This window comes from Gopherus flavomarginatus, chromosome 18, assembly GCF_025201925.1.
Source record: "Gopherus flavomarginatus isolate rGopFla2 chromosome 18, rGopFla2.mat.asm, whole genome shotgun sequence".
Classification (NCBI taxonomy): Eukaryota; Metazoa; Chordata; order Testudines; family Testudinidae; genus Gopherus; species Gopherus flavomarginatus.
In genome coordinates this window covers 7,121,467-7,146,586 of record NC_066634.1, presented here as the reverse complement: position 1 = coordinate 7,146,586, position 25,120 = coordinate 7,121,467, and the positions used below count along the sequence as shown (strand labels likewise).

General features: G+C 47.6%; 1 protein-coding gene across 1 annotated transcript; it reads left to right on the top strand.

The window, feature by feature from the left end:
- Positions 1-407: 407 nt before the first annotated feature.
- LOC127036940 (epididymal sperm-binding protein 1-like) lies at positions 408-23,640 on the top strand. Its single transcript, XM_050928226.1, has 9 exons — positions 408-474; positions 1,782-1,928; positions 2,505-2,663; positions 3,084-3,239; positions 5,323-5,487; positions 5,908-6,072; positions 7,554-7,718; positions 8,895-9,048; positions 23,513-23,640. Exons 1-8 carry the CDS (start codon positions 408-410, stop codon positions 9,041-9,043), a joined length of 1,173 nt encoding a protein of 390 aa, XP_050784183.1. The 3' UTR covers positions 9,044-9,048; positions 23,513-23,640.
- Positions 23,641-25,120: the final 1,480 nt, after the last annotated feature.

Genomic DNA, 25,120 nt, shown 5'->3' with positions numbered 1-25,120 from the left:
CAGTTCCCCAAAACTTATTGGTTACCTAAATTTATCTATGCCAAAGGCCTCAAGCCTCATGCTAGCTGCTGAAGCCAATGTCTTATAGGAGCCAAGCCTGTCTATATACTGCTGAATATAATCAAGCCGAGGTAAGCTGGACCCCTGGACTACAACAGTCATGACCAAGGAGTGAGGTGTGTAGGATGTTCCTAAGCCAGCAGGGTGGGGCAGGTTATGGCACCCAGGGAGCTCAGGTTTCAGGAAACAGAGGGTTCATGATATGCCATGGGCGTGGCTGGGTGGTGAGGTGGCAAGCCATCTGTCGAGCAGGAAATATTCTGGGGTGCAGCCAAGGGGAGGAGCCCCAAAGGGAGGCTGTATATATGGGGCTGGGGATTCAGGGCTGGGGCAGTGTGGACAGGACAATGGCTTCACCCACAGCCACGTGCGTACTGGCCTGGGCCCTGGCACTGCTCTGCGAGGGGACCCAGGGTAAGGGAGGCAGGGGCTGTCTCAGGTTGGTGTGTGTTGGTGTGTAGTGTGGTAGAGCGTGTGGCTGTGCAGCAGTGTGCTGTGTTGTGTAGTCAAGTACATGTTGTGGAGCAGTGTGTTGTAATGGAGTGCATGTTCTGAAGTGGTGTGTTGTGTAGTGGTGTAGAGTGCATGTTGTGGAGCAGTGTGTTGTTGTGTTGTGGATCAGTGTGTTGTGTAGTGTATTAGAGTGTGTGTTGTGTTGTAGTGCAGTAGAATGCATGTTGGGAAGTGGTGTGTTGTGTTGTGGATCAGTGTGTTCTTGTGCAATGGAGTGCATGTTGTGTTGTGTAGTAGAATGCATGTTGTGGAGCAGTAGTGTGGAGGAGTCTGTGTTGTGGAGCAGTGCATGGTGGGTGTAGTAGATTGTGTGGCTCTGTAGCAGAGTGTTGATGTGCAGTGTTGAACAGTGCACTGAGGAGCAGTCTGTTGTTGCGTAGCTGTGTGGTGTGAAGTGTAACAGACTACATTGTGAAGCAGCATGTTGTGCAATAGAGCCATATGGTGCTGTTCAAAACAACTGTTTTGTTGTGGAGTGTAGTATCTGTGTGTTGTGTTGTGGAGCAGGCTGTTGTGTTATGTAGTAGAGTGCATGTTGTGGAGCAATGTGTTGTGTAGTGTAATAGATTCTGTGTTGTGGAGCAGTGTGTTGTAGTGGAGTAGATGATGTGGCTCTGCAGCAGTGTGTTGGTGTGCAGTGCAGAAGAGTGTGTGCCGAGGAACAGTCTCTCGTTGTGTAGCTGTGTGGTGTAAAGTATAACAGACCATGTTGTGGAGCTGTATCATGCTGTTCAGGAGACTATTTTGTTGTGGAGTGTAATACACTGTGTGTTGTGTGTAGTTGACTAGTATCATGGCATGGGGGTTGTGGTGTAGTGGGTGCTGCGTGGCAGTGTGCATGTGTAGTGCAATATGTGCTAAGGGACATACTGTCATTGTGTAGAGTAGCACAGTGTGTTTTGTGAAGTGGTGTGAGACATACCAGCCTGGCAGGAGGTCGGAGATGGACAGCAGGAGTCCTGGCTCCCAGACCCGCCTCCCCTCACCACTGCCAGACCCTCTCCCCTCCATGAGCCAGAGAGAGAACCCAGGAGTCCTGGCTCTCAGCCCCCCTGCTCAAACCACGAGGTCCCCTTCCCTCCCTGAGCCGTGGTTAGAACCCAGGCATCCTGACCCCCAGCCCAGGACTCTCCCTGCTAAGCTTTGAGGGGCCCCCTGGTGGCTGTCGCCCCCCCTTTTTCTGATCGCTGCCCCTTGTTTATTACCAGGTGCGGGCCCTGCCCCCTGCGTCTTCCCCTTCACCTACAAGGGCAAGGTCTACACGGAATGCACAGCCGAGGACAGTGACCGGCTCTGGTGCGCCACCACTGCCAACTACGACCAGAACAAGGCCTTCAAGTTCTGCTCCGAGGAGGGTGAGCTCCCAAGGGTGGGAGAGGGACAGGACAGGGGGACAGCCAAGAGATGGGATGGGAGGGAAGCCAGGGGACAAGGATGGGATAGAGGCAGCCAGGGAATGGGATGGAGACAGAGGGTATCTGGGCATTGTTCAGGGACAGGGGGCAGCCCAGGGATGGAATGGGGATGGGGGGCAGCATTGGTCAGCCCAGAGAAGCATCATGTTCCCTGTTTGTGATCCCACAGTCCCGGAGCTGGCAGGTCTGACCCATGTCCAGGTGCTTGGCCACCGTCTTCCTGCCACCTGCCCCAGCGACATCTCCAGAGCTGGGCAGGGCAGAGCCACCCAGTTGGTCTGTCTGTCTAGCCCCATATACCCTCCTCTGTCTGTCTGTCTAGCCCAATAAACCCCCACCCATCTGTCTGTCTGTCTATGGGTCAGACACTTGCAGGGTGGCAGCAGAATCCCCATCTCTGGTGGGCCTTACCTCCCCCCCGGCTCCGTCCAGCCTGAGGTGAGGGGTCTGCACCCATCTGTGCTGCCCCCAGAGCACTCCACCCCCTGACGGGTCCCTATCTGTGTCTCCTCCCAGCCTACGATGGGAACTCGAGCGGTCAGCCCTGCTTCTTCCCCTTCGTGTATAAGAAAAGCAGCTTCCGTGCCTGCACCAGGTTGCAGAGCCACCTACCCTGGTGCGCCACCACAGCAGACTACGACACGGACCAGCGCTGGAGCTACTGTTCTGACACAAGTATGGTGCCTTCCTGGCCAGGGGGCATGGGCAGGGGACACGGACACACCCAATGTCCCCCCATGCATCCATCCCTGCTGGTGCCCTTCACTCCTGACCCGCAGCCCCTGCTAGCCCAGTCCTGGACTCACCCCCAGCTCTGCCAGTGCCCCTCACTCCCGACCCGCAGCCCCTGCTAGCCCAGCCTTGGGCTCATGCCCCACACAGCTCTGCCAGTGCCCCATAACCCAGTCCCCCATTCTCTGCACTACCCTGGGATGGTTGGGGAGAAGTGGCCAGACTGCTGTGGGGCTCGGGGAGGTGAGGGGCTTTATTTACCCGGAAACGGGCTCAACTTGTGGTGATTCTGATTACCCAGCATGCTGTCTGTCTTTTCTGTCTCCCACATCCCATCTCTCTCCCCCTCCCCACCTCTCCCAGTGCTTGGTGGGAACTCAGAGGAGCCCTGTATGTTCCCATTCAGCTACAAAGGCAAATGGTACACAGCTTGTACCATGGTTGACAGCAAGCGGCCCTGGTGTGCCACCACGAAGAACTACGAAGTGGACCGTAAATGGAGGTACTGCGGCACGGCAGGTACGTGGGGCCAGGAGAGGCTTAAGGGGTGGGTTTGCTTTGCAGCTGGTATGTACACAGACTATGGGGGCCATAGCCCAATGGAAAGAGCCCAGGAGAGAGAATCAGTATACATGGGTTCTATTCCTCGTTTTGCCTCAGTGTCTAGGTAGCATCCAGCATGACGGGGCCCGATCTTGATGACTGTGTGTCTGGGCAATGCTTTATTCTACTCTGGGAGTTTTTAGTGTCTCCATTACTGTGGTATCTGAACGGTCAAACAAAGTGAGTGGACATGAAGCATTCATTTGTACATAAGTCCTGTAGGAGCAAGGAACATCTCAGTGTCCATATTGAACCAGACAAAATTTTGCCCAGTGCTGCCAATCGACACCTTGGATCTTTTTCCTAGCCTAGAAATATTTTTGAGAATTCAGCATTTTTCCCTTCTGTGATAGGAGAGGAAAAAATGAAACCTCGAAAATATTCATGAACTGAAGAGCCAAACTCTCTTTCAGTTCGGCTCAGTTAAAAAGTTTCATTTTGAAACTTTCTGTTTCCATTTCAACCTCTTTTTTCTTTTTTTTTACTCTAGTTAGCTTAAATTTCTGTAACCCTTCTGCCAGTCAGAGCTGGCAGCAACCAGGGCCAGGTTCAGTATCTAGAGGTTCCTTTTCAACAATACAACACAGAACTGGCTCAAGCCCCCACTCAGTGACCTGGGACAATTACATGCCACCCCCTGGGCGCCTCTAAGAGGCAAAACTTCCCCTCTCACAAGCACAGAGTCTGAGTGGAGGAAAGAAACTTTTAATAAAAGGAGGGAAATAACCCTATGTTAATTGGAGAAAACGCCACAGACAGGGTTCATAAACATAAACCATGAGCAAAAGACCCACCCCAAGTAAGTTTAGCAGTGTCCTTTTCCCCTGAGGGTCTTAAGTCCAGCAACCAGAAGTTCCTTTAACGTGCCCATCCCTTCTCTGTACCCTACTCACAGTTGTTATCCTTGGCCAGTGCAGACCTAGAGTTCAGAAGCTCATCTGCAGAGTTCACCTCCCACCCTGGGTGGAGAGAGGGTGGATATGGAGGCACCTTACTTGTCCACTGCTCAGACACTCACTCTCCGCCCCTCTCTGTGGTGTGCTCTGCACCTCTCCACCAGCTGCCCACTTGATGTTTTCAGGGTCCACCACTTAACATAGCTCTCATTGATTTGCAGTTGTTAGTGGGGGAGCCTCACTACTGGGACACATGGGTCTGTCACTTGCAGTAGAGATACTGTCCCAAAGCAGGTCTAATACTTCAGCCTAGGTATCAGTGATTTCAGCTTTGCAGCATGTAACAAGACTCTCAATTGAGTTTAAATTAACTCTGTTATTACACAGTGTAGAAAAAAAGAGTCAAGGAGTAACTGGGGCCCTTAACCACAGCCCACACCAGCCCCACACAAATATCTATCCCCACTCTCACTTAGTTCACTGGGCTTTGGCACCCATGTCCCCTGCCTGGTGAGTGCCATTGAGTTGAGGGTGAGTCTCTCCATTGGGGTATGCCAGGTACAGTTCTGCTGCCCTCGGTTCAAACAAAGATAACAATGCTTTATTACTCCTGCCCCAATAACAAGGAGCCTGGAGATCCCACACCAGCCAAAAGTGACCATTTAGGCCAGCAATCCCATCTTGCTGAGCTCCTAGGCAGAGTGGGTGTGTCCATGCAAGTGACATCAGCTCCTGAAGTCTTTTTCCATAGCTCACCACTAGATGTCAGGGTAGAGCTCATTCAGATTCTGCTTATATTTCAAAACAAAAAGGTGCTCCCAACCAGGAACTGAGATTTTTTTTTTTCCATTTCAAACATGTCGAAACGTTTCCACGCTTTTTCCCCATCTACATTTTTTTCAAGTGGGGAAATGCATCAAAACCAGCAACATTCATTAAAAGGCCCAAACACTTTCTATTCCCATGAATTGGCATTTTTTCCACTTAAAATAATCGTTTTGTTGGGAAAATTCGCACCCAGTTCTCCCAGCAAATTGCCTGCCCTGCATCCTGCCTTCTGCCCTGTTTTTAACCCTTTCCTCCCTTGCCTCTTTCTCCACCAGCGGCAGGGGGAAATTCAGACAGCTCCCCTTGCGTCTTCCCTTTCATCTATAAGGGCAAGACCTACCACAACTGTACGGCAGTCGATGACAAGATGGGACGGCCCTGGTGTGCTACAACTCCCAATTACGACAAAGACCATCTCTGGCGCTTCTGCTTGAGCAAGGGTGAGTCCTGGTCGCTACCAGAGCGCTCCGTGTCAGCACAGAGGGAAAGGGTTTGTGGAGAACGTGCCGGTACGTGGAGCTCTAGCACAGTTAGAGTTGTCACCCAGTCTTGCAGGCCAAATGAGCTCGCTGGAGGGGCTGCGTGCTACAAATGGCTTCCCTTGTGCAGCCAGATTGCCTGGCACCTCCTTTATACGCGGCCATCAGAGACGGGATGCCAGACTAGATGGGCCCAGGGTGATCCCATGCTCCTAGGCACAACGCCATTCACTCACTGTAAAAAATTATCTTTGGCTTTCGCCCCAGCAGTGAGATGAGACACCCCTACCCCGGCTTTTCTTTTTTGCTAAGGAATGGCCATGACGGTCGCTCTCTTTGGCATTCCTGCTGTTCACTCTGATTTACTCGTTGCCTTTGCAGCCTATGGGGGGAACTCAAATGGCCAGCGCTGCATATTTCCTTTTGTCTACAAAACTGAGCTATATCACAGCTGCACAAACGCTGGAGACAAGATGGGAAATTTCTGGTGTGCCACAACCCAGAACTACAACCAGGATAAGCTGTGGAGCTACTGTCCAGATATCAGTAATGTATCCAGTCTCTCCATATAGTCCCGCTGTCACAGATGTGACTCTGGCTTTTCTCATACAGCTGAGCAAATAACTAATTTGTGGTTTGCTGGTGATTCTGAAAAATCGGGATGGGGGGAGGAGCTTGTCATGGATTGCCATGAAAACGAAATTTTTGAAATTGTCATTGAATCAAAAAATCGGAGGCGGGGGGGGAAATCATTTCAGGTAGATCATGAAAGTTCATTTTTTTTAAAAATTGTCATTGCATTGCAAAGTCAGAAAAATGGTTTAGAGTGTGGTACTAAAAAGAAATTTCTGAAATTTTCAGTGAGTCAAAAAAATAGAGAAACATTTGTCTCGGGTTGTCCAGAAAATGAAATATTTCACAGTTTTTAATTAATTAAAAAAACTAGGACAATGTGTTTTGGGAGGATCCCAGAAACAAGCTTGTTCAAAATTTTCTGTCATTTGTAAGATCAAGGAAAAAAACATTTTGGGTGGATCCTGGAACTGAAATTTTCTTTGATACTTTTCATGAATTAAAAAATCAGGAAACAAAATTGTTTTGGGTGGATCCCAAAAATGATTTGTTTTAAATTTTCATTGAACTGAAAATTAAGGGAAAAAAATCCCTTTGGGTTGAATGAAACATTTCATTTCAATTTTGAGCATTTTTTAAACTTTCTAAATTTTGGTTTTAATAAAATAGGAGATTTTGAAAGCAGAAGTTGTTTCAAATTGAAGAATTGACTTTTTCTGAATTTTTGGTCATTTTTCTGACATGAACAATCCCACAAAACTGACACAAATTCACAACACATTTTAGCTTCACTGAATCTGTACTTTTCGCCAAAAAAACTTCATCTGAAAAATTTCATCCACCTCTGTTTACCGAGTTGTCCAGGGGCCTCCAGACCTCCTGTATGATCTCATCATATCTCTGCTGTGCCCCTGAGCCAATGAGGAGTTGTGAAACTTTGATACCAATGGGAGTTGGGCAGTGGGAGTCTATCTGATTGGTGGGTGGGATAGTGGATTACAACACGCCCCTCCCAGCAGCTAAATGAGCCTCTAAGAATTCCTTCAGGAAAGATTCAAGGCCAGGGCCTAGGAGCAGCCATAGAATCAGATCCAGAACCGATAGAGTCAGTGGGTTTTGGGAAGCCAGGTCCTGCTGGCCCTCCTGGAAGATGCTTTGGCCATGATGATGTCTTCAAATCCACATTGGACACCTTTCTAGAAGATACTTGAGTAAAACCCAAGTTATTGGGTTTAACACAGAGAGAACCAGGGGAAATTCACTGGCCTGTGTTTTACAGATCAGACTAGATGATCACAATGGTCCCTTCTGGCCTTGGGATCTATGAAAGCCTGCCTGAGATTTCTTGGCTGTTGGTGATGGTGGCCGGGTCGTAGTGGGATGCGGGAACCGTTATACCATAGGCAGGTGGGCGTGTTAGTGGTGTCTATAACCATCTCCCTTTGCCTCCCTAGTCCTGGGTGGGAACGCAGTAGGAAAGGGCTGTGCTTTCCCCTTCATCTATAAGAAGAAAGAGTACTACACCTGCACCAGCGACGGGGAGAGCTCAGGAAAAGTGTGGTGCAGCACCACCAGGAATTACGACACGGACAAGAAGTGGACATACTGCTCCAAGCCAGGTAGGACAGGGGATGGAGGAAGCTGAGCCTTGAGGTTAAGGTGTTTGGCTTACCGAGGTCTGGTTCAATTCATGGCTCTGTCATAGACTCCTTGGGTGATTCACTTAAGAGCAGGTTGGTTGGTTTTTTGGTCCCCACCCCCAGTCCCTTAGGAAAAGCTGAGCAAGCTGAAGTTCATGGGTAGCAGCTGTTCAGCAGTTCTTAAAACCATCCCCCAAATCGCCCTAGAGCTGTGGAGCTCCTTCTACTGGCTGTTTAGATTGGCAGCACTTTGAGACAGGAACTGTCAGTCTCTGTCTGTCTGCGCAGCGCCTCGCACAACCCTGATCTTGCAGAGTCGCCAAGAGGGGGTGGCAAGTGGGGCAATTTGCCTGAGGCCCCGGGCCCCACAGGGGCCCCCAAGAGAATATAATATTCTATAGTATTGCAACTTTTTTTAATGGATAGGGCCCCCAAAATTACTTTGCTCCAGGCCCCCCGAATCCTCTGGGTGGCTCTGTGATCTTGGTGATTTTGTGTCTGGGCAGCTCCCGGCGTGATGGGGCCCCAGTCTCAGTGACTCTGTGTCTGAGCCGTGCCCAGTGCGAAGGGGCCCTGATCTCAGTGACTCTGTGTCTGGGCGGCACTCAGTGCCCCAATCTCAGCAACTGTTTACCAGGGCAGTGCCCAGCAGAAGGGATCCCAGATATCACGCTAGTATCTAGAGGCCTTGACTAATGCATGTAAAAACCACAGAGGATGTAACCCGAAAACACATCTGAGGTGTGGCTGTGTCTAATCACCCGTGCATGTATAAACTGGCTAAACAGACTTCCCACGGACGCACAAACCACCTAACACATTTCACATATGTAACCACCACCAACAGAGACATTTTTTGCCTTTCCCTTTGGCATCTTTGGCTCGTTAGCCCCATGTTGCAGAATTGGGTAAACTGAGGCATGGAGCTGGGCTGTGCCTTGCTAAAGGTCACCCAGCAGAGCCAAGCATAGCACCCAAGTCTCTCGTTGCTCTGCCTGGCACCCTGTCACAGGGCTGCGCACTCTCCCGTAGCCCTAAGCTGCATGGGGAACTAACAAAGTGTTTGCTTCCAGTCTGATGTCGCCTGCATTTGCTATGTGCCACCTGTGATTCTGGCCATGGTACTCACCTGCTGTTGGTGTGTTTGGTCTGCAGACTATGACAAGCCCTGTGTCTTCCCCTTCATCTACAAGAAGTTTAAATTCCTCACCTGCACCAACCTGGCAGAGGCCAAGGGGAAGTTCTGGTGTTCCACCACAGACAACTATGACCTGGACCATAAGTGGAGCTACTGCTCTGTCTGAGACAGGTAGGACAGGACAAAGGGATGGTCTCTGTTTATAGCATCCCCATCTGGACCAGGGGTGTGCGTGATGGGTTCAGTCACAAGTCACAGATGAGATTGTTACCTGATGTGCTGAAATTACCTCTGAGCCCATTTTCCACTGCCAGCATGCGACTTCCAGAACTCTGCCTTGTTAAGCCAAACATGCTAGATGCTGCAACAAAGACTTAGGGTCTGGGCCACATCTGCAAAGCTGAAGACTTAACTGAAAACAGATCAGCAGGTACTTGTCTCCAGCACCCAGTCACCCAATTCCCAATGGGGATCCAAACCCCAAATAAATCCATTTTATTCTGTATAAAGCTTATACAGGGTAAATTCATAAATTGTTCGCCCTCTATATCACTGGTAGAGAGATATGCACTGCTGTTTGCTCTCCCAGGTATTAATCACTTACTCTGGGTTTAATAATGAACAAAAATGATTTTATTAAGTATAAAAAGTAGGATTTAGGTGGTTTCAAGTAATAGACAGAACAATGTAAGTCACCAAGCAAGGGCTTTAAACTAGGTTTGACGGGGACAGGTGAGCAAAGCCCACAGGTAAGTGGGGAACAAGACCTGGGAGATGGGTTGGAAACAGGAGGGAGCACGGGCTATAATGGCAGAGAGAAAGGAGGGTCAGGGCAAAGCTGGGAGGCAAGATCAAACCAGTATCTTAGATGCCTATATACAAATGCAAGAAGTATGGGTAATAAGCAGGAAGAACTGGAAGTGCTAATAAATAAATACAACTATGACATTGTTGGCATTACTGAAACTTGGTGGGATAATACACACGACTGGAATGTTGGTGTGGATGGGTATAGTTTGCTCAGGAAGGATAGACAGGGGAAAAAGGGAGGAGGTGTTGCCTTATATATTAAAAATGTACACACTTGGACTGAGGTGGAGATGGACATAGGAGATGGGAGTGTTGAGAGTCTTTGGGTTAGGCTAAAAGGGGTAAAAAACACGGGTGATGTCGTGCTGGGAGTCTACTACAGGCCACCTAATCAGGTGGAAGAGGTGGATGAGGCTTTTTTCAAACAACTAACAAAATCATCCAAAGCCCAAGATTTGGTGGTGATGAGGGACTTCAACTATCCAGATATATGTTGGGAAAATAACACCGCGAGGCACAGACTATCCAATAAGTTTCTGGACTCTATTGCAGACAACTTTTTATTTCAGAAAGTTGAAAAAGCTACTGGGGGGAAGCTGTTCTAGACTTCATTTTAACAAATAGGGAAGAACTTGTTGAGAACTTGAAAGTAGAAGGAAGCTTGGGTGAAAGTGATCATGAAATAATAGAGTTTGCAATTCTAAGGAAGGGTAGAAGGGAGTACAGCAAAACAGAGACAATGGATTTCAGGAAGGCGGATTTTGGTAAGCTCAGAGAGCTGATAGGTAAGGTCCCATGGGAATCAAGACTGAGGGGAAAAACAACTGAGGAGAGTTGGCAGTTTTTCAAAGGGATGCTATTAAGGGCCCAAAAGCAAGCTATTCCGATGGTTAGGAAAGATAGAAAATGTGGCAAAAGACCACCTTGGCTTAACCACGAGATCTTGTGTGACCTACAAAATAAAAAGGCGTTGTATACAAAATGGAAACTAGGTCAGATCACAAAGGATGAATATAGGCAAATAACACAGGAATGCAGAGGCAAGATTAGAAAGGCAAAGGCACAAAATGAGCTCAAGCTAGCTATGGGAATAAAGGGAAACAAGAAGACTTTTTATCAATACATTAGAAGCAAGAGGAAGACCAAGGACAGGGTAGGCCCACTGCTCAGTGAGGAGGGGGAAACAGTAACGGGAGACTTGCAAATGGCAGAGATGCTTAATGACTCCTTTGTTTCGGTCTTCACTGAGAAGTCTGAAGGAATGTCTAATATAGTGAATGCTAACGGGAAGAGGGTAGGTTTAGAAGATAAAATAAAAAAAGAGCAAGTAAAAAATCACTTAGAAAAGTTAGATGCCTGCAAGTCACCAGGGCCTGATGAAATGCATCCTAGAATACTCAAGGAGTTAATAGAGGAGGTATCTGAGCCTCTAGCTATTATCTTTGGGAAATCATGGGAGACAGGGGAGATTCCAGAAGACTGGAAGGGGGCAAATATAGTGCCCATCTATAAAAAGGGAAATAAAAACAACCTAGGAAACTACAGACCAGTTAGTTTAACTTCTGTGCCAGGGAAGATAATGGAGCAGGTAATTAAAGAAATCATCTGCAAACACTTGGAAGGTGGTAAGGTGATAGGGAATAGCCAGCATGGATTTGTAAAGAACAAATCGTGTCAAACTAATCTGTTAGCATTCTTTGATAGGATAACAAGCCTTGTGGATAAGGGAGAAGCGGTGGATGTGATATACCTAGACTTTAGTAAGGCATTTGATACGGTCTCGCATGATATTCTTATAGATAAACTAGGAAAGTACAATTTAGATGGGGCTACTATAAGGTGGGTGCATAACTGGCTGGATAACCGTACTCAGAGGGTAATTATTAATGGCTCCCAATCCTGCTGGAAAGGTATAACAAGTGGGGTTCCGCAGGGGTCTGTTTTGGGACCGGCTCTGTTCAATATCTTCATCAACGATTTAGATGTTGGCATAGAAAGTACGCTTATTAAGTTTGCGGACGATACCAAACTGGGAGGGATTGCAACTGCTTTGGAGGACAGGGTCAAAATTCAAAATGATCTGGACAAATTGGAGAAATGGTCTGTGGTGAACAGGATGAAGTTCAATAAAGATAAATGCAAAGTGCTCCACTTAGGAAGGAACAATCAGTTTCACACATACAGAATGGGAGGAGACTGCCTAGGAAGGAGTATGGCAGAAAGAGATCTAGGGGTCATAGTGGACCACAAGCTTAATATGAGTCAACAGTGTGATACTGTTGCAAAAAAAGCAAATGTGACTCTGGGATGCATTAACAGGTGTGTTGTAAACAAGACACGAGAAGTCATTCTTCCGCTTTACTCTGCGCTGGTTAGGCCTCAACTGGAGTATTGTGTCCAGTTCTGGGCATCACATTTCAAGAAAGATGTGGAGAAATTGGAGAGGGTCCAGAGAAGAGCAACAAGAATGATTAAAGGTCTTGAGAACATGACCTATGAAGGAAGGCTGAAGGAATTGGGTTTGTTTAGTTTGGAAAAGAGAAGACTGAGAGGGGACATGATAGCAGTTTTCAGGTATCTAAAAGGGTGTCATCAGGAGGAGGGAGAAAACTTATTCACCTTAGCCTCCAATGATAGAACACGAAGCAATGGGCTTAAACTGCAGCAAGGCAGATTTAGGTTGGACATTAGGAAAAAGTTCCTAACTGTCAGGGTAGTTAAACACTGGAATAGATTGCCTAGGGAAGTTGTGGAATCTCCATCTCTGGAGATATTCAAGAGTAGGTTAGATAAATGCCTATTAGGGATGGTCTAGACAGTATTTGGTCCTGCCATGAGGGCAGGGGACTGGACTCGATGACCTCTCGAGGTCCCTTCCAGTCCTAGAGTCTATAAAGCAAAAACACACAAGACTAAGCCTAATACATTAAGAAACTGATTACAGGTAAATCTTACCCTCAGAGATGTTCCAATAAGCTTCTTTCACAGACTAGACTCCTTCCTAGTCTGGGCCCCAATCCTGTCCCCTGGTACAGTCCTTGTTAGTTCCAGCAGACATCTCGGGTGGTAAGCAGGGGGTTTCGTATGCCTGGCAGCCTCTTTTGTCCTCCTCCACCTCCTTTTATAGCTTTGGCACAAGGCAGGAATCTTTTGTCTCTCTGGGTCCCCACTCCTCCTTCTAAATGGGAAAGTACCAGATTGAAGATGGATTTTATTATCAGGTGACATAGTCACATGTCACTGTAAGACCCCTAGTCTCCATTCCCCATGGGCTGGCCCACAGGTACACAGGAAGGCTTTCAAGTAACTAAGGTCATTTACAATTCATTGTTTCTGGAGCACCCTTAATGGCCTCCACTTAATAAGTTTACATCAGTGATACAAGTTTATATCTTATTCTCCTAACTCCAGCTATAGAAATAATACATGCAAACAAATAGGATGAACACACTTAGTAGATGACAAGGTTTCTAATGACGCCATACAAAGGGTATTTAGCATAAAGCATATTCCAGTTATGTCATATTCATAAGCATATTTCCATAAAGCATGTGGAGCGCCATGTCACACCCAGGGCCGGCTTTAGGCCTATTCGCCCGATTCCTGGAAATCAGGCCCCGCGCCTAAGAGGGCCCCACGCTTTAGGCACCTTTTAAATTTTTTTACTTACCCTGGCTGCGGTCTGCTCCGGGATCTTCCATGGCTCCTCTCCCCTGACCAAAGCGCCGGCGGGAGCACGGCTGCCCCACAGCCTGGCTTTCCCAGCTGGAGCTCTGACCAGAGCGCCGCAAACCCCGTGGCCCCACTCTCCTGGCTGGAGCTCTGGCCAGAGCGCGACAAGCCCCGTGGCCCCGCTTTCCTGGCTGGAGCTCTGGCCGGAGCGCGACAAGCCCCACGGCCCCGCTCTCTCAGCTGGAGCTCTGGCCGGAGCGCAACAAGCCCCACGGCCCCGCTCTCCTGGCTGGAGCACCTGCCGGAGCGCAACAAGCCCCAGGACCCTGTTCTCCTGGCTGGAGCTCCGGCCGGAGCGCGACAAGTCCCGCGGCCCCGGCTGGAGCTCCGGCCGGAGCGCAACAAGCCCCGTGCCCCCGGCTGGAGCTCCAGGCCCTTTAAATAGCCCCCAGAGCCCTGGGGTAGCAGGGGGCTCTGGGGGCTATTTAAAGGGCCAGGGCTTCAGCTGCCCCTGCCACCCCGGTCCTTTAAATAGCCGCCGGAGCCCCGTCGCCCCCATGCATTCCCCAGGGCTCCCTCGGCTATTTAAAAGGTCCGGGGTAGGGTAGAAGCAGGGGAGTCCCGGGCCCTTTAAATAGCCCCCAGAGCCCTGGGATAGCGGGGGGCTCGGGGGCTTTTTAAAGGGCCGGGGCTCCAGCTGTCTCTGCTGCACCCCCTGCCCTGCCGCACCAGCCCCGCCCCCCGCTGCCTGCAACCAGCTCTGCACCCCCTGCCCACAGCCAGCCCCTACCAAACCCCCTGCCTTGTCTCCAGCCAACCCCTGCCACACACCCCTGCCCGCACCAGCCCTGCACTGCCTGCCCTGCCCTGTCTCCAGCCAACCCCTGCTGCACCCCCCTGCCTGAAGCCAGCTAATCCCATACTCCTGTCTCCAGCCCTGCCAACTCCTGCTGCACCCCCCTGTGGCCCTGCCTGAAGCCAGATCGCCCCACACTCCCCTGTCTCCAGCCAGCCCCACACCCCTTGCCCTGCCTGCAGCCAGACCCTACCTCCAGTCAGCCCCTGCCCTGCCTCGAACCAGCCCCATGTCCACTGCTGCCTTGCAGTTCCCAGGCCAGTAACCTGCACACCTGCTTCAATGAGGGGTTCAGGAAGCAGCGGGAATCCACTCATGTGCACACCCCCAGGGAGTGGCGGGGACCCACACATGTGAAACGGCAGTCATTAATAACCAATCAACAGCATATATGATGCAATGTACATAATATACAATTTTATTATTTATATAGTTATGGAAAGTAAATAATATATGGAAGAAATGGATGGCTTTTTTTTACACTTTTTTCTTTTTAAGTCATCCCTGCCAGGGCCCCTCCGAAAGTGTTTGAATTGGGCCCCGCACTTCCTAAAGCTGGCCCTGGTCACAGAGAGATCCTCCTTCTTTTGTCTGTTTACACTGAGAACTCTTCCAGGCAGGGACTGTCTGCAGCACCCAGTGCAAGGGACCCCTGATCTCAGTGACTCTGTGTCTGGCAGCGCACAGCACAACAGGGCCCCAATCTGGTGACTCTGTGTCCATTCATCTATCACCATGTGCATCCATCTATTCTTCCCCATACACACCCATCCATACATTCCCATACGCATCCATCCACCCACTCATACATCCCTATCCACAGTCACCCATCCAACCATTCCCATACACATCCACCAAGTACCTAACTGTGGCCTGGTCTACAGTAGCGGGGCGGTGTCTATGTAAGATACGCAACTTCAGGTATGGGACTGCTGTAGCTGAAGTCAACGTATCTTATTCCGACTTACCTCCCGTCCTCACGGCGCAGGATCGACATCCGCAGTTCCTCTGTCAACTCCGCTACTGCCGCTCGCTACGGTGGAGTTCCAGAGTTGACGGGGAGCGCATTTGGTGATCAATATATCACATCTAGATGAGATGCAATATATTGATCCCTGATAAATCGATCACGTACCCTATGGAATCATTATTCTATGGAAACAGTATTCTTGTCAGCAAGTTAAAGAAGTATGGGCTGGATGATTGGACTATAAGGTGGATAGAAAGCTGGCTAGATTGTTGGGCTCAACGGGTAGTGATCAATGACTCCATGTCTAGTTGGCAGCCGGTTTCAAGGCTTGGTCCTGGGGCTGGTTTTGTTCAATATCTTCATTAATGATCTGGAGGATGGCGTGGACTGCACTCACAGCAAGTTTGCAGATGACACTAAACTTGGAGGAGTGGTAGATACAGTGGAGGGTAAGGATCAGATACAGAGGGACCTAGACAAATTAGAGGACTGGGACAAAAGAAATCTGATGAGGTTCAACAAGGACAAGTGCAGAGTCCTGCACTTAGGATGGAAGAATCTCATTCACTGTTACAGACTATGGACCTAATGGCTAGGAAGCAGTTCTGCAGAAAAGGACCTAGGGGTTACAGTGGATGAGAAGCTGAATATGAGTCAACAGTGTGTCCTTGTTGCCAAGAAGGCTAACGGCATTTTGGGCTGTATAAGTAGGGGCATTGCCAGCAGATCGAGGGATGTGATCATTCCCCTCTATTCGATATTGGTGAGGCCTCATCTGGAGTACTGTGCCCAGTTTTGGGTCCCACACTACAAGAAGGATGTCGAAAAATTGGAATGAGTCCCGCAGAGGGCAACAAAAATGATTAGGGGGCTGGAGAACATGACTTCTGAGGAGAGGCTGAGGGAACTGGGATTGTTTAGTCTGCGGAAGAGAAGAATGAGGGGGGATTTGATAGCTACTTTCAACTACCTGAAAGGGGGTTCCAAAGAGGATGGATCTAGGCTGTTCTCAGTGGTACCTGATGACAGAACAAGGAGTAATGGTCTCAAGTTGCAGTGGGGGAGGTTTAGGTTGGATATTAGGAAAAACTTTTTCACTAGGAATGTGGTGAAGCACTGGAATGGGTTCCCTAGGGAGGAGGTGGAATCTCCTTCCCTAGAGGTTTTTAAGGTCAGGTTTGACAAAGCCCGGGCTAGGATGATTTAGTTGGGAATTGGTCCTGCTTTGAGCAGGGGGTTGGACTGGATGATCTCCTGAGGTCCCTTCCAACCAGGGCCGGCTTTAGGCTGATTTGGCTGATTCCTCTGAATTGGGCCCCGCACCTGAGAGGGCCCCCCGCCGGCAGTGTCTCTCCTGGAAGCAAAGCTCTACGTCTCTGGGAAGCAACAGCTGTTGTTGCTAGGCAACGAGAGACGCTGGCTGGCAGAGGGCTGAGACAGAGGCAGCCGCGTGGGTGTTGCAGGTCAGGAGGGGGGAGAAGGCACAAGGCACATGTTCTTTGCAGCCTTCCTTCCCCTCCCCTCCCCCCAACACTCACCTGGAGGAGATGCCGAGGGGGCTTCTGGTCCCATGGGAGACAGGGATCTCTACAGTGGACCTCAGTCACCTGAGCAGCTGCTGGGTTTCCAACGGTGAGTGTTTGACCCTGTGATTCCCCCTAGGTTTCTAATATTGGGTTGGTTTTGTGGTTTTCGGTGGTGTTGCTGTTTCAGGGTGAGTTTGTGCCTGCCTGTATCTGTTTTGAAACTAAAGTTGGGAACATGTAATCCAGGAAAAAAGCCCCGAGCCGGTACTTAGTGCTGTGAATTCCAGGTGAGAGAGAGAAGGAGGTTTGGAGGAGGAAATCAAATATATCAAGAGGGGAGAATGCAAAAGGTCTGCAACATTGCACGCTGAGACTTTTATCTCTTCCCCCCGCAGAAGGGGAAACTGAGGCACGGAGTGATCTGATTCCCCTTTCCAAATTATTTTGCAAAGGAAGGGGACTAGGGCTCCTGTCCAAACCAGTTCCCTTCCCATCAACTCTGCTTTCCCTGCTGCAAGACCGCTGTAGGGGTTGAATATTTCCATTAAACTCTGGCCCCTTCATTTGCCCTGCAACAATAAAATAGACCGGCTTTGAGGGGGGAATAGCCCCCCCCAAAGCTGTGTGGATATTAAGGTTTTTGGAGGGGAGCATGATAATATTTCAGATCAATCAAATGCCCAGCTCAGCTTTCTAGCCATCCAGCAGCTCTAGGGCAGGGAAGGAAGGTGCTATTAGTGCAAAGTGGTTGCAAAACAGGGGTGAATTTAGCGGGGCGGTGAAGGGGTCCGGTTGAAATCCTGCCCGATGCAGCCACACAGAATCACTGCCCGCGCTGGGAGAGGCCAGGAGTGGAAGCAGGTGGCCTGGGGGTGGGGAGACATTTGCCCTCAGTCCTGGGCTCTGGGATGGACTAGGCTGGGTGGCAGCAAAGAATCCTGTGGCACCTTATAGACTAACAGATATTTTGGAGCATGAGTTTTCGTGGGTAAATACTCACTTCGTCGGATGCATGTAGTGGAAATTTCCACTACATGCATCCGACAAAGTGGGTATTCACCCATGAAAGCTCATGCTCCAAAATGTCCGTTAGTCTATAAGGTGCCACAGGATTCTTTGCTGCTTTTGCAGATCCAGACTAACATGGCTACCCCTCTGATACTAGGCTGGGTGGTGGGTTCAGTCTAGTCTTCCAGCTCTTGCTGGGGTTTGTGGTTTTCATCTGGCTTCACGGAAAAGAACAAACAAGCCCAGTAGAAAAGGGGGGTGAGAGAGGAGGGAAAGGGTATGTAAGGGGTTTAAGTGACCCATCAGCGAAAGAGTAAAACCAGAGTTTGACTGGGTTTCCCCCTAGCCACCACTCCTGCAAACACTGGAGAAAGGGCAGTTCCATTCCCCACCGAGGCTATGGTGAGGGATAGCAGGGGAGGAAGGAAGCCACATGGCAGTCCCTTCTCCCCAGCACCCTCCTCCAGCCCCCAAACTGTGTCCCAAAGCCTGCACCCACCCCTCTGCGCTCCCTCCCAGAGCCTGCACCCCTCCACCCTTCCTGCACTCGACCCCGTGCCTCAGCCCGGAGCCTGCACCCAGCACCCAAACTCTGTCCCACTCAGCCCTGGGCAAAGCTCTCCTTCGTCTGGCTCCCAGCCCCTCTCCAAGGGTTGCAGCTGTCTGGAGGTGCTGCCTTCCACACCTTCCTCATTCACACCTCATTCATTCAATAGGACAATTGATTACAAAGTGGAGGGAAGATCTTATTCTGCTTCTAGCAAAAAGACATTTTTCTTTTACCTTAATTACACTACCTTAGGGGCCCACTATAACATATTACCAAGGTTCAATACAAAGTCATGTAAAAGTTATACAAAAATGCATAATGCAGAGATTTATCTACAACTGCATTGATTGACTGCTGTGTGCAGTAATATAGTGACCCCTGGGTCTTTGAATGAGGCTATATATTCGGGGGCGGACACAGCGGCAAGTCCGAGGCAAGGGGAGGGGCAAGCGGTGAGTGGGCAAAGAGACGAGCAGTGAGCCAGCAGGGGTTCTAGGGGCAGGCATGGGAGTTTCTGGCAGGGGAGGGAGAAGGTGAAAGGAGGCGAATGGTGGGTGGGAGACTGACTAGGAAGGACGCAGCAAGTCAGCGGGGGATTAGGGGGTGAAGAAGGGTGTGATGGTGGGGCCGAGCGGGGAGCGGGCGGGTCCTATTTTACTGCTGTGATCTGGTCATCCTGTGTGTGTCAGGCTTCAGAGTAGCAGCCATGTTAGTCTGTATCTGCAAAAAGAAAAGGAGTAATTGTGGCACCTTAGAGACTAACAAATTTATTTCAGCATAAGCTTTCGTGGGCTACAGCCCACTTCATCGGATGCATAGAATGGAATACATTCTGTGTGTTCCATTCTATGCATCCGAAGAAGTGGGCTGTAGCCCACGAAAGCTTATGCTGAAATAAATTTGTTAGTCTCTAAGGTGCCACAATTACTCCTGTTCTTTTTGCCTATGTGTGCTGTTTCTCCTCCCCACCCCCCTAAACCTTCCTCTTTGGCCCACACCTGTTTCGATGGGGTGGCGCTGAGGAAGGAGGGTTTGTTTCCACGGGGCCGGGCAGCGGGAGGGGGCAATTTTATATAAATAAGGAAATATTTTATAAATTTTAATAAAATAAACATTGAAGAAAATCAGTTATACAACTATCAAAACATACCTTATTTTCCTAATATGAAAGTGAAAATCTATAATTAATATTCTTTTAGAATGTGGTGACTTCTATCAATGTGGGCAAGAGATCAAGAGATATTGGTAGAAAGTACCCAAGTGGGAGTAAGAAAAGAGCCATATACAAGGCAAAGGCAATTGAAAGACAGAAGCAAAAGGGTGCTTTAAGCAAGTATTTTAGCAGACCTGATTCTACTATTGAGCCAGAAGAGCTCAGTGAAGAAGCAGATAGGGTTGAAAATTCTCCAGTACAATATATGACACAGACAGAGAAAGACAGCAGTGACGAAGAATTTGAAGAGCCAAATCAGTCTGAGGCCTGGTCCACATTACGCTGTTAAACCGATTTTAACAGAGTTAAATCGATTTAACGCTGCACCCGTCCACACTACACTGCTCTTTATATCGATTTAAAGGGCACTTTAAATCGATTTCTGTACTCCTACAAAACAAGAGGAGTAACGCTAAAATCGATATTACTATATCGGCTTAGGGTTAGTGTGGACGCAAATCAACGTTATTGGCCTCATTATTTTACAGTAGCTACCCACAGTGCACCGCTCCAGAAATCGACGCTAGCCTCCGACCATGGACGCACACCACCGAATTAATGTGCCTAGTGTGGACACGCACAATCGACTTTATAATATCTGTTTTATAAAATTGGTTTAAGCTAATTCGAATTTATCCTGTAGTGTAGACATAGCCTGAAGAAGACACTCAAGACAGTTACGATGAAGAGAAGACTACAAAAAGGATTGTAACTGACGCTGAAGGTACTGAGGGTCAAGAATGCTTTTATGATAATAAAGATGTGAGTGGTTTAGATCCAGAGCAGAAAGGCCACTCCAACTCTGCTGACCAGATAGAAATATCTGATGATCCTGCAACTTGGCCAGAATCCATTAGCCAGGGTATCAGGGAGTATTTAGTAAAACAAGAGCCACCTAAAATTATTGTAGAAGATTTCCCTAAAAATAAGATTGGGAAACACTTTTCAAAGTTTCACTGCAAAAGGAAATTTTCAAATGGTGAAATTGTACCTCATCCATGGGTGATATACTCAGTGTCAGCCGACAAGATCTTTTGTTATTACTGTAAGATTTTGTGCAATAATGTGACAAGTTTATTAGCATCTAATGGTTTTAATGACTGGTCTAATATTCATACAAGATTGGCTGAGCACATAAACTCAAAAGGACATTTACAAGCTATGCTTAGTTGCTGCAACCTTCAGCAAAGGTTATCTGCTGAAAAAATCATTGACTCAATACAACAAAAACTTATTGACCAAGAAGCAAAACACTGGTATCAAGTTTTTGAGAGACTAGTTGCTGTCGTTCAGTTGCTAGCAGAACGAAACTTATCATTTCGTGGGTCTGATGAATGGCTGGGAACATCATTTTCTTGGAGTTATTGAATTACTCTGAAAGTTTGACCCAGTGATGCAGGAACATTTACGAAGAATCAAGAACAAAGAAATACATGACCATTATTTAGGAAAAAACATTCAAAATGAATTAGTATTGTAGGGAATGCTGTTAAACATGAAATAATAGCTCGAATTAAGGCTGCTAAATATTTTACTATTATACTCAACTGCACTTCTGACATTAGTCACCAAGAACAAATGTCATTGACAATTAGATATGTGGCTGATGGTGTATCACCAAATATTCCAGCAGGAGTATATGAACATTTCATTAAGTTCATAGTAGTAGAAAGCAGCACAGGTGAATATTTGTACAATACCCTTTTAAGTGAACTCAAAGACCTGGGATTGGACGTTGCAAATATCCGTGGGCAGGGCTATGACAACTGTGCAAATATAAAGGGACACATCAGGTGTACAAGCACGACTTTTGCAAACAAACCCAAGAGCTTTTTTTACACCATGTGCATGTCACAACTATAATCTCATTTTGGGAGACATGGCCAAAACATGTCCAGATGCGATGAGTTTCTTTGGAGTCTTGCAGCATATTTACGTCCTTTTTTCTGCATCTACTAAAAGATGGACAATTTTTAGAAAACATGTTGCTGGCCTTTCGGTAAAGATTCTGTGCAAAACACGATGGGAATGTAGAATGCAAAGCGTCAAAGCTCTGCGGTACCAAGCAGGGGAGTTTTATGATGCACTCGTAGAGGTAGCAGAAACAACTGATGATACTCAAGCAAAAAATGAAGCTGAATCGCTGGCTATTCAAATAAAGGATTGTAAGTTTTTGGTTTCACTAGTTTTCTGGCATGATTTACTTTTTCAAGTGAATTTTGTGAGCAAAGAGCTGCAGAGTGATACAATGGATATTTCTGCAGGAATTTCTTCATTTGAAAAGCTTTGTAACTGGTTAAAAACGTACAGAGAGAAGAGTTTTCAAGAAGTGTTAACTGGTGCCAATGACCTTGCCAAAGATCTAGATGTGACTCCAGTATTCCAGACTAAACGTTTGCGCAAACGAAAAAAACAATTTGAGTACGAGTCTGCAGATGAGCCTTTTTTTGATCCAAAAGAAGCTTACAGAGTGCAATGCTTCGATGAAGTGTTAGACAAAGCTTTACAGTCACTTGAACCAAGGTTTGAACAGTTACAAAAGCATGAGAGTTTATTTGGATTTTTATGCAAATTCAAAAATCTTCCCAAGAACACCATATGAAAATCTGCTGCAGATCTGGAACTTGCATTGACAGATGTGAAACTAGTGCAGGAAAACAAACAAGTTTCAACTGTAAAATCAAATGACATAAATGGCTACAAGCTTTGTGAAGAACTGGAAGCACTAAAGCCAATTATTTCGTCTGATTGTAGAACCCCCCTAAAAATCCTTCAATTTCTTGGATGTAATAACCGATCAATGGCATTCCCAAATTTATTTAGAGCAATTCAAATCTTCCTGACTATTCTGGTAACTATAGCCTCAGGAGAGAGGAGTTTCTCAAAGCTAAATCTAATTAAAACATATCTGCGATCAACAGTGCAGGAAGACCGATTAAACAATTTGGCAATCATATCAATTGAATGTGAAGTAATGAAGAGCTTAGAGTTAGGCAATATACTGAAAGATTTTGTCAAACAAAAAGCAAGGAAGATAAAGTTTTTAAAACATATAGGTGAGTTGTACAATAAAGTTCCTCTTAATGAACTTGATATTTATAATATATGATGTAATATATGTATATATAATTGTTATTATTTATATGGTCATGGAAAGTGAATAATACATGGAAGAAATGAAAGGTGTTTTTTTTACGTGTTTTTTTTTTTTAGTCATCCCTGGAGGGTCGCCGTCGAAACTGTTCAAATTGGGCCCTGCACTTCCTAAAGCTGGCCTTGCTTCCAACCTTGGTATTCTATGATTCTATGATTCTATATAGGGCTGGAAGAGACCTGAAGCGCCCAGCCCCATGCCACCCCATGCTGAGGCAGGACCAAATATATCTAAAACATCTCTGACAGGTGTTTGTCCAACCTCCAATGACAGGGATGCCACAACCTCCCCTAGGTAACCTGCTCCAGAGCCAAATTATCCGTAGAGCTAGCAAGTTTTTCCTAGTATCTAACCTAAATATCCCTAGCTGCAAACTCAGCTAATTCCTCCTTGCCTGTCCCTCAGTGGCCGTGGAGAATAATTGTTCTCCATCCTCTTTCTAGCAACCTTTTCCATATTTGAAGATTGTTATCAGGTTCCCCCCTCAGCCTTCTCCTCTCAAGACTCAACCTGCCCAAGTTTTTCAACCTCCCCTCCTAGGTCAGGTTTTCTAAACCTGTGATCATTTTAGTTGCTCTTCTCTGGACTCTCTGCAAATTGCCCATATCTTTCTTAAAGTGCAGTACCCGAAACTGGACACTGTCCTCCAGCTGAGACCTCACCAATGATACCTACAGCAGGACAATGACCTCCCATGTCTGACATACGATGCTCCCATTAATACACCTCAGAATGTTATTTGCCTTTTTCAAAGCCTCACCATGATGTTGACTCATATTCAATTTATGATCCACCCTAACCCCTAGGTCCTTTTCTGCCATCCTGCTGCCTAGCTAGTGAAGTGGTACTGAAGGTCTGTACTTCTGTCCTTTTCAGGTGACAGCTCCAGAGCTGGGAGGAGACAATGATGACATTCGATATTAAATGAAAGGAATGAGCCCCACTCTGGACATCTCTGCTTTTCCAACAGAGATCGCTTCTGATCAACAGATGACAGTGGCATAATCACCCTGTAATCCAAATCCAAATGTGCTCATTTGTCTAGCTGATTTTAGTAAATTCAAATAAAGCATCTTTTGAAATAAGATCTGCAATTTCTGTATCCGGGCAAAAGGCAATAAATGACCTGTCCGTTTCCCTGGGGTGAGGATGACAGCGCAATGGCTTTTGCTTCTGATGCATATTGGGCATTTCCAAATGAACATGGCTTTTTGGAAGGGTTATAAATCCTCATGCTTCAGGGTTGAAGACGATCACTCTTAGTGGTCAGTATGAGTTGCACTCCATATGATTTTATGAAAATATGCTAATGAGTGTGAATATAACGTAACTGGAATATGCGTCATGAAAAACATCTCTTGTAAGTGTGAGCAGAGTCAGGATGAGCTCTACCCTGACATCTGGTGGTGAATTATGGTGAGTGCTGAACAGAATTTGCATAGGCACACCCACCATGCCTAGCATAGCCCACGGCAGCCTAAAATGGTTACTTTGACAGCTGTGAGATCTCCAATTGCTTTGTTATTGGGGCAGGAGGAATAAAGTATTGTCACCCTGATTACATGAATGAGGAACTATGAAACTGCTTTATGACAGAGAGTTTCACCATCAATTAAGTAGCACTCGCTAGACAAGGGACATGGGTGTCAAAACCTAGTGAATTGAGAGAGGCTGGGGGTAAGTGTGGACGCACGCACGCACGCACGCACGCACGCACGCACGCACGCACGCACGCACGCACGCACGCACGCACGCACGCACGCACGCACGCACGCACTCCCTTCCCTTCCCTTCCCTTCCCTTCCCTTCCCTTCCCCCTGGTTGAGTAGCAGAGCTAATTTGGATTCTAGTAGGAACTTAGCTAGAGGCTGTTGAGCTGAATTCACTTTGGACCAATGGTGTTCCAGCACTGGGGTTCCCTACTGCAAGCTGAGATCACTGAGTGCTGTGTTAACTAGTGGGGGAGTCTGAAGATACATTGCTAAGTGACTGGCAGAGCAGTCTGCAGAACGGTTGGAGTGGTGAGTGCAGTAGAGAGGAGCTGAGCCATTTGTGGGGACAGCTGGAGTAGTTCATGGGACGGCTGGTGGAGCGGAGCGGAGTGGAGCAGAGCTGTTCCTGGTGAAGGCTGCAGCAGATCTCCACGGAGAGGTGGGGCAGTCAGCCTTGGCCCATGTAAGATGCCCCTTTACTCCCTGTGTGCCCCCCATTTCCACCCAAGCTAGGGGTGTAAAAACTCTGCAGATGAACTTTTGAACTCTGAGGTGGCACTGACAAGGGACAGACGTTTGGGATTGTTGAACTTTGGGATGATTTGGACTTAAGACCCTGAGGAGGAAAGTACATTGCTAAACGTACTTGGAGGTGGGTTTTTTTGCTTATGGTTTGTTATAATCCTGTTTGTGGTGTTTCTCCAACGTAATGCCACATTGTTTCCCTCCTTTATTAAAAGGATTTTGCTACACTCGGACTCATGCTTGCGAG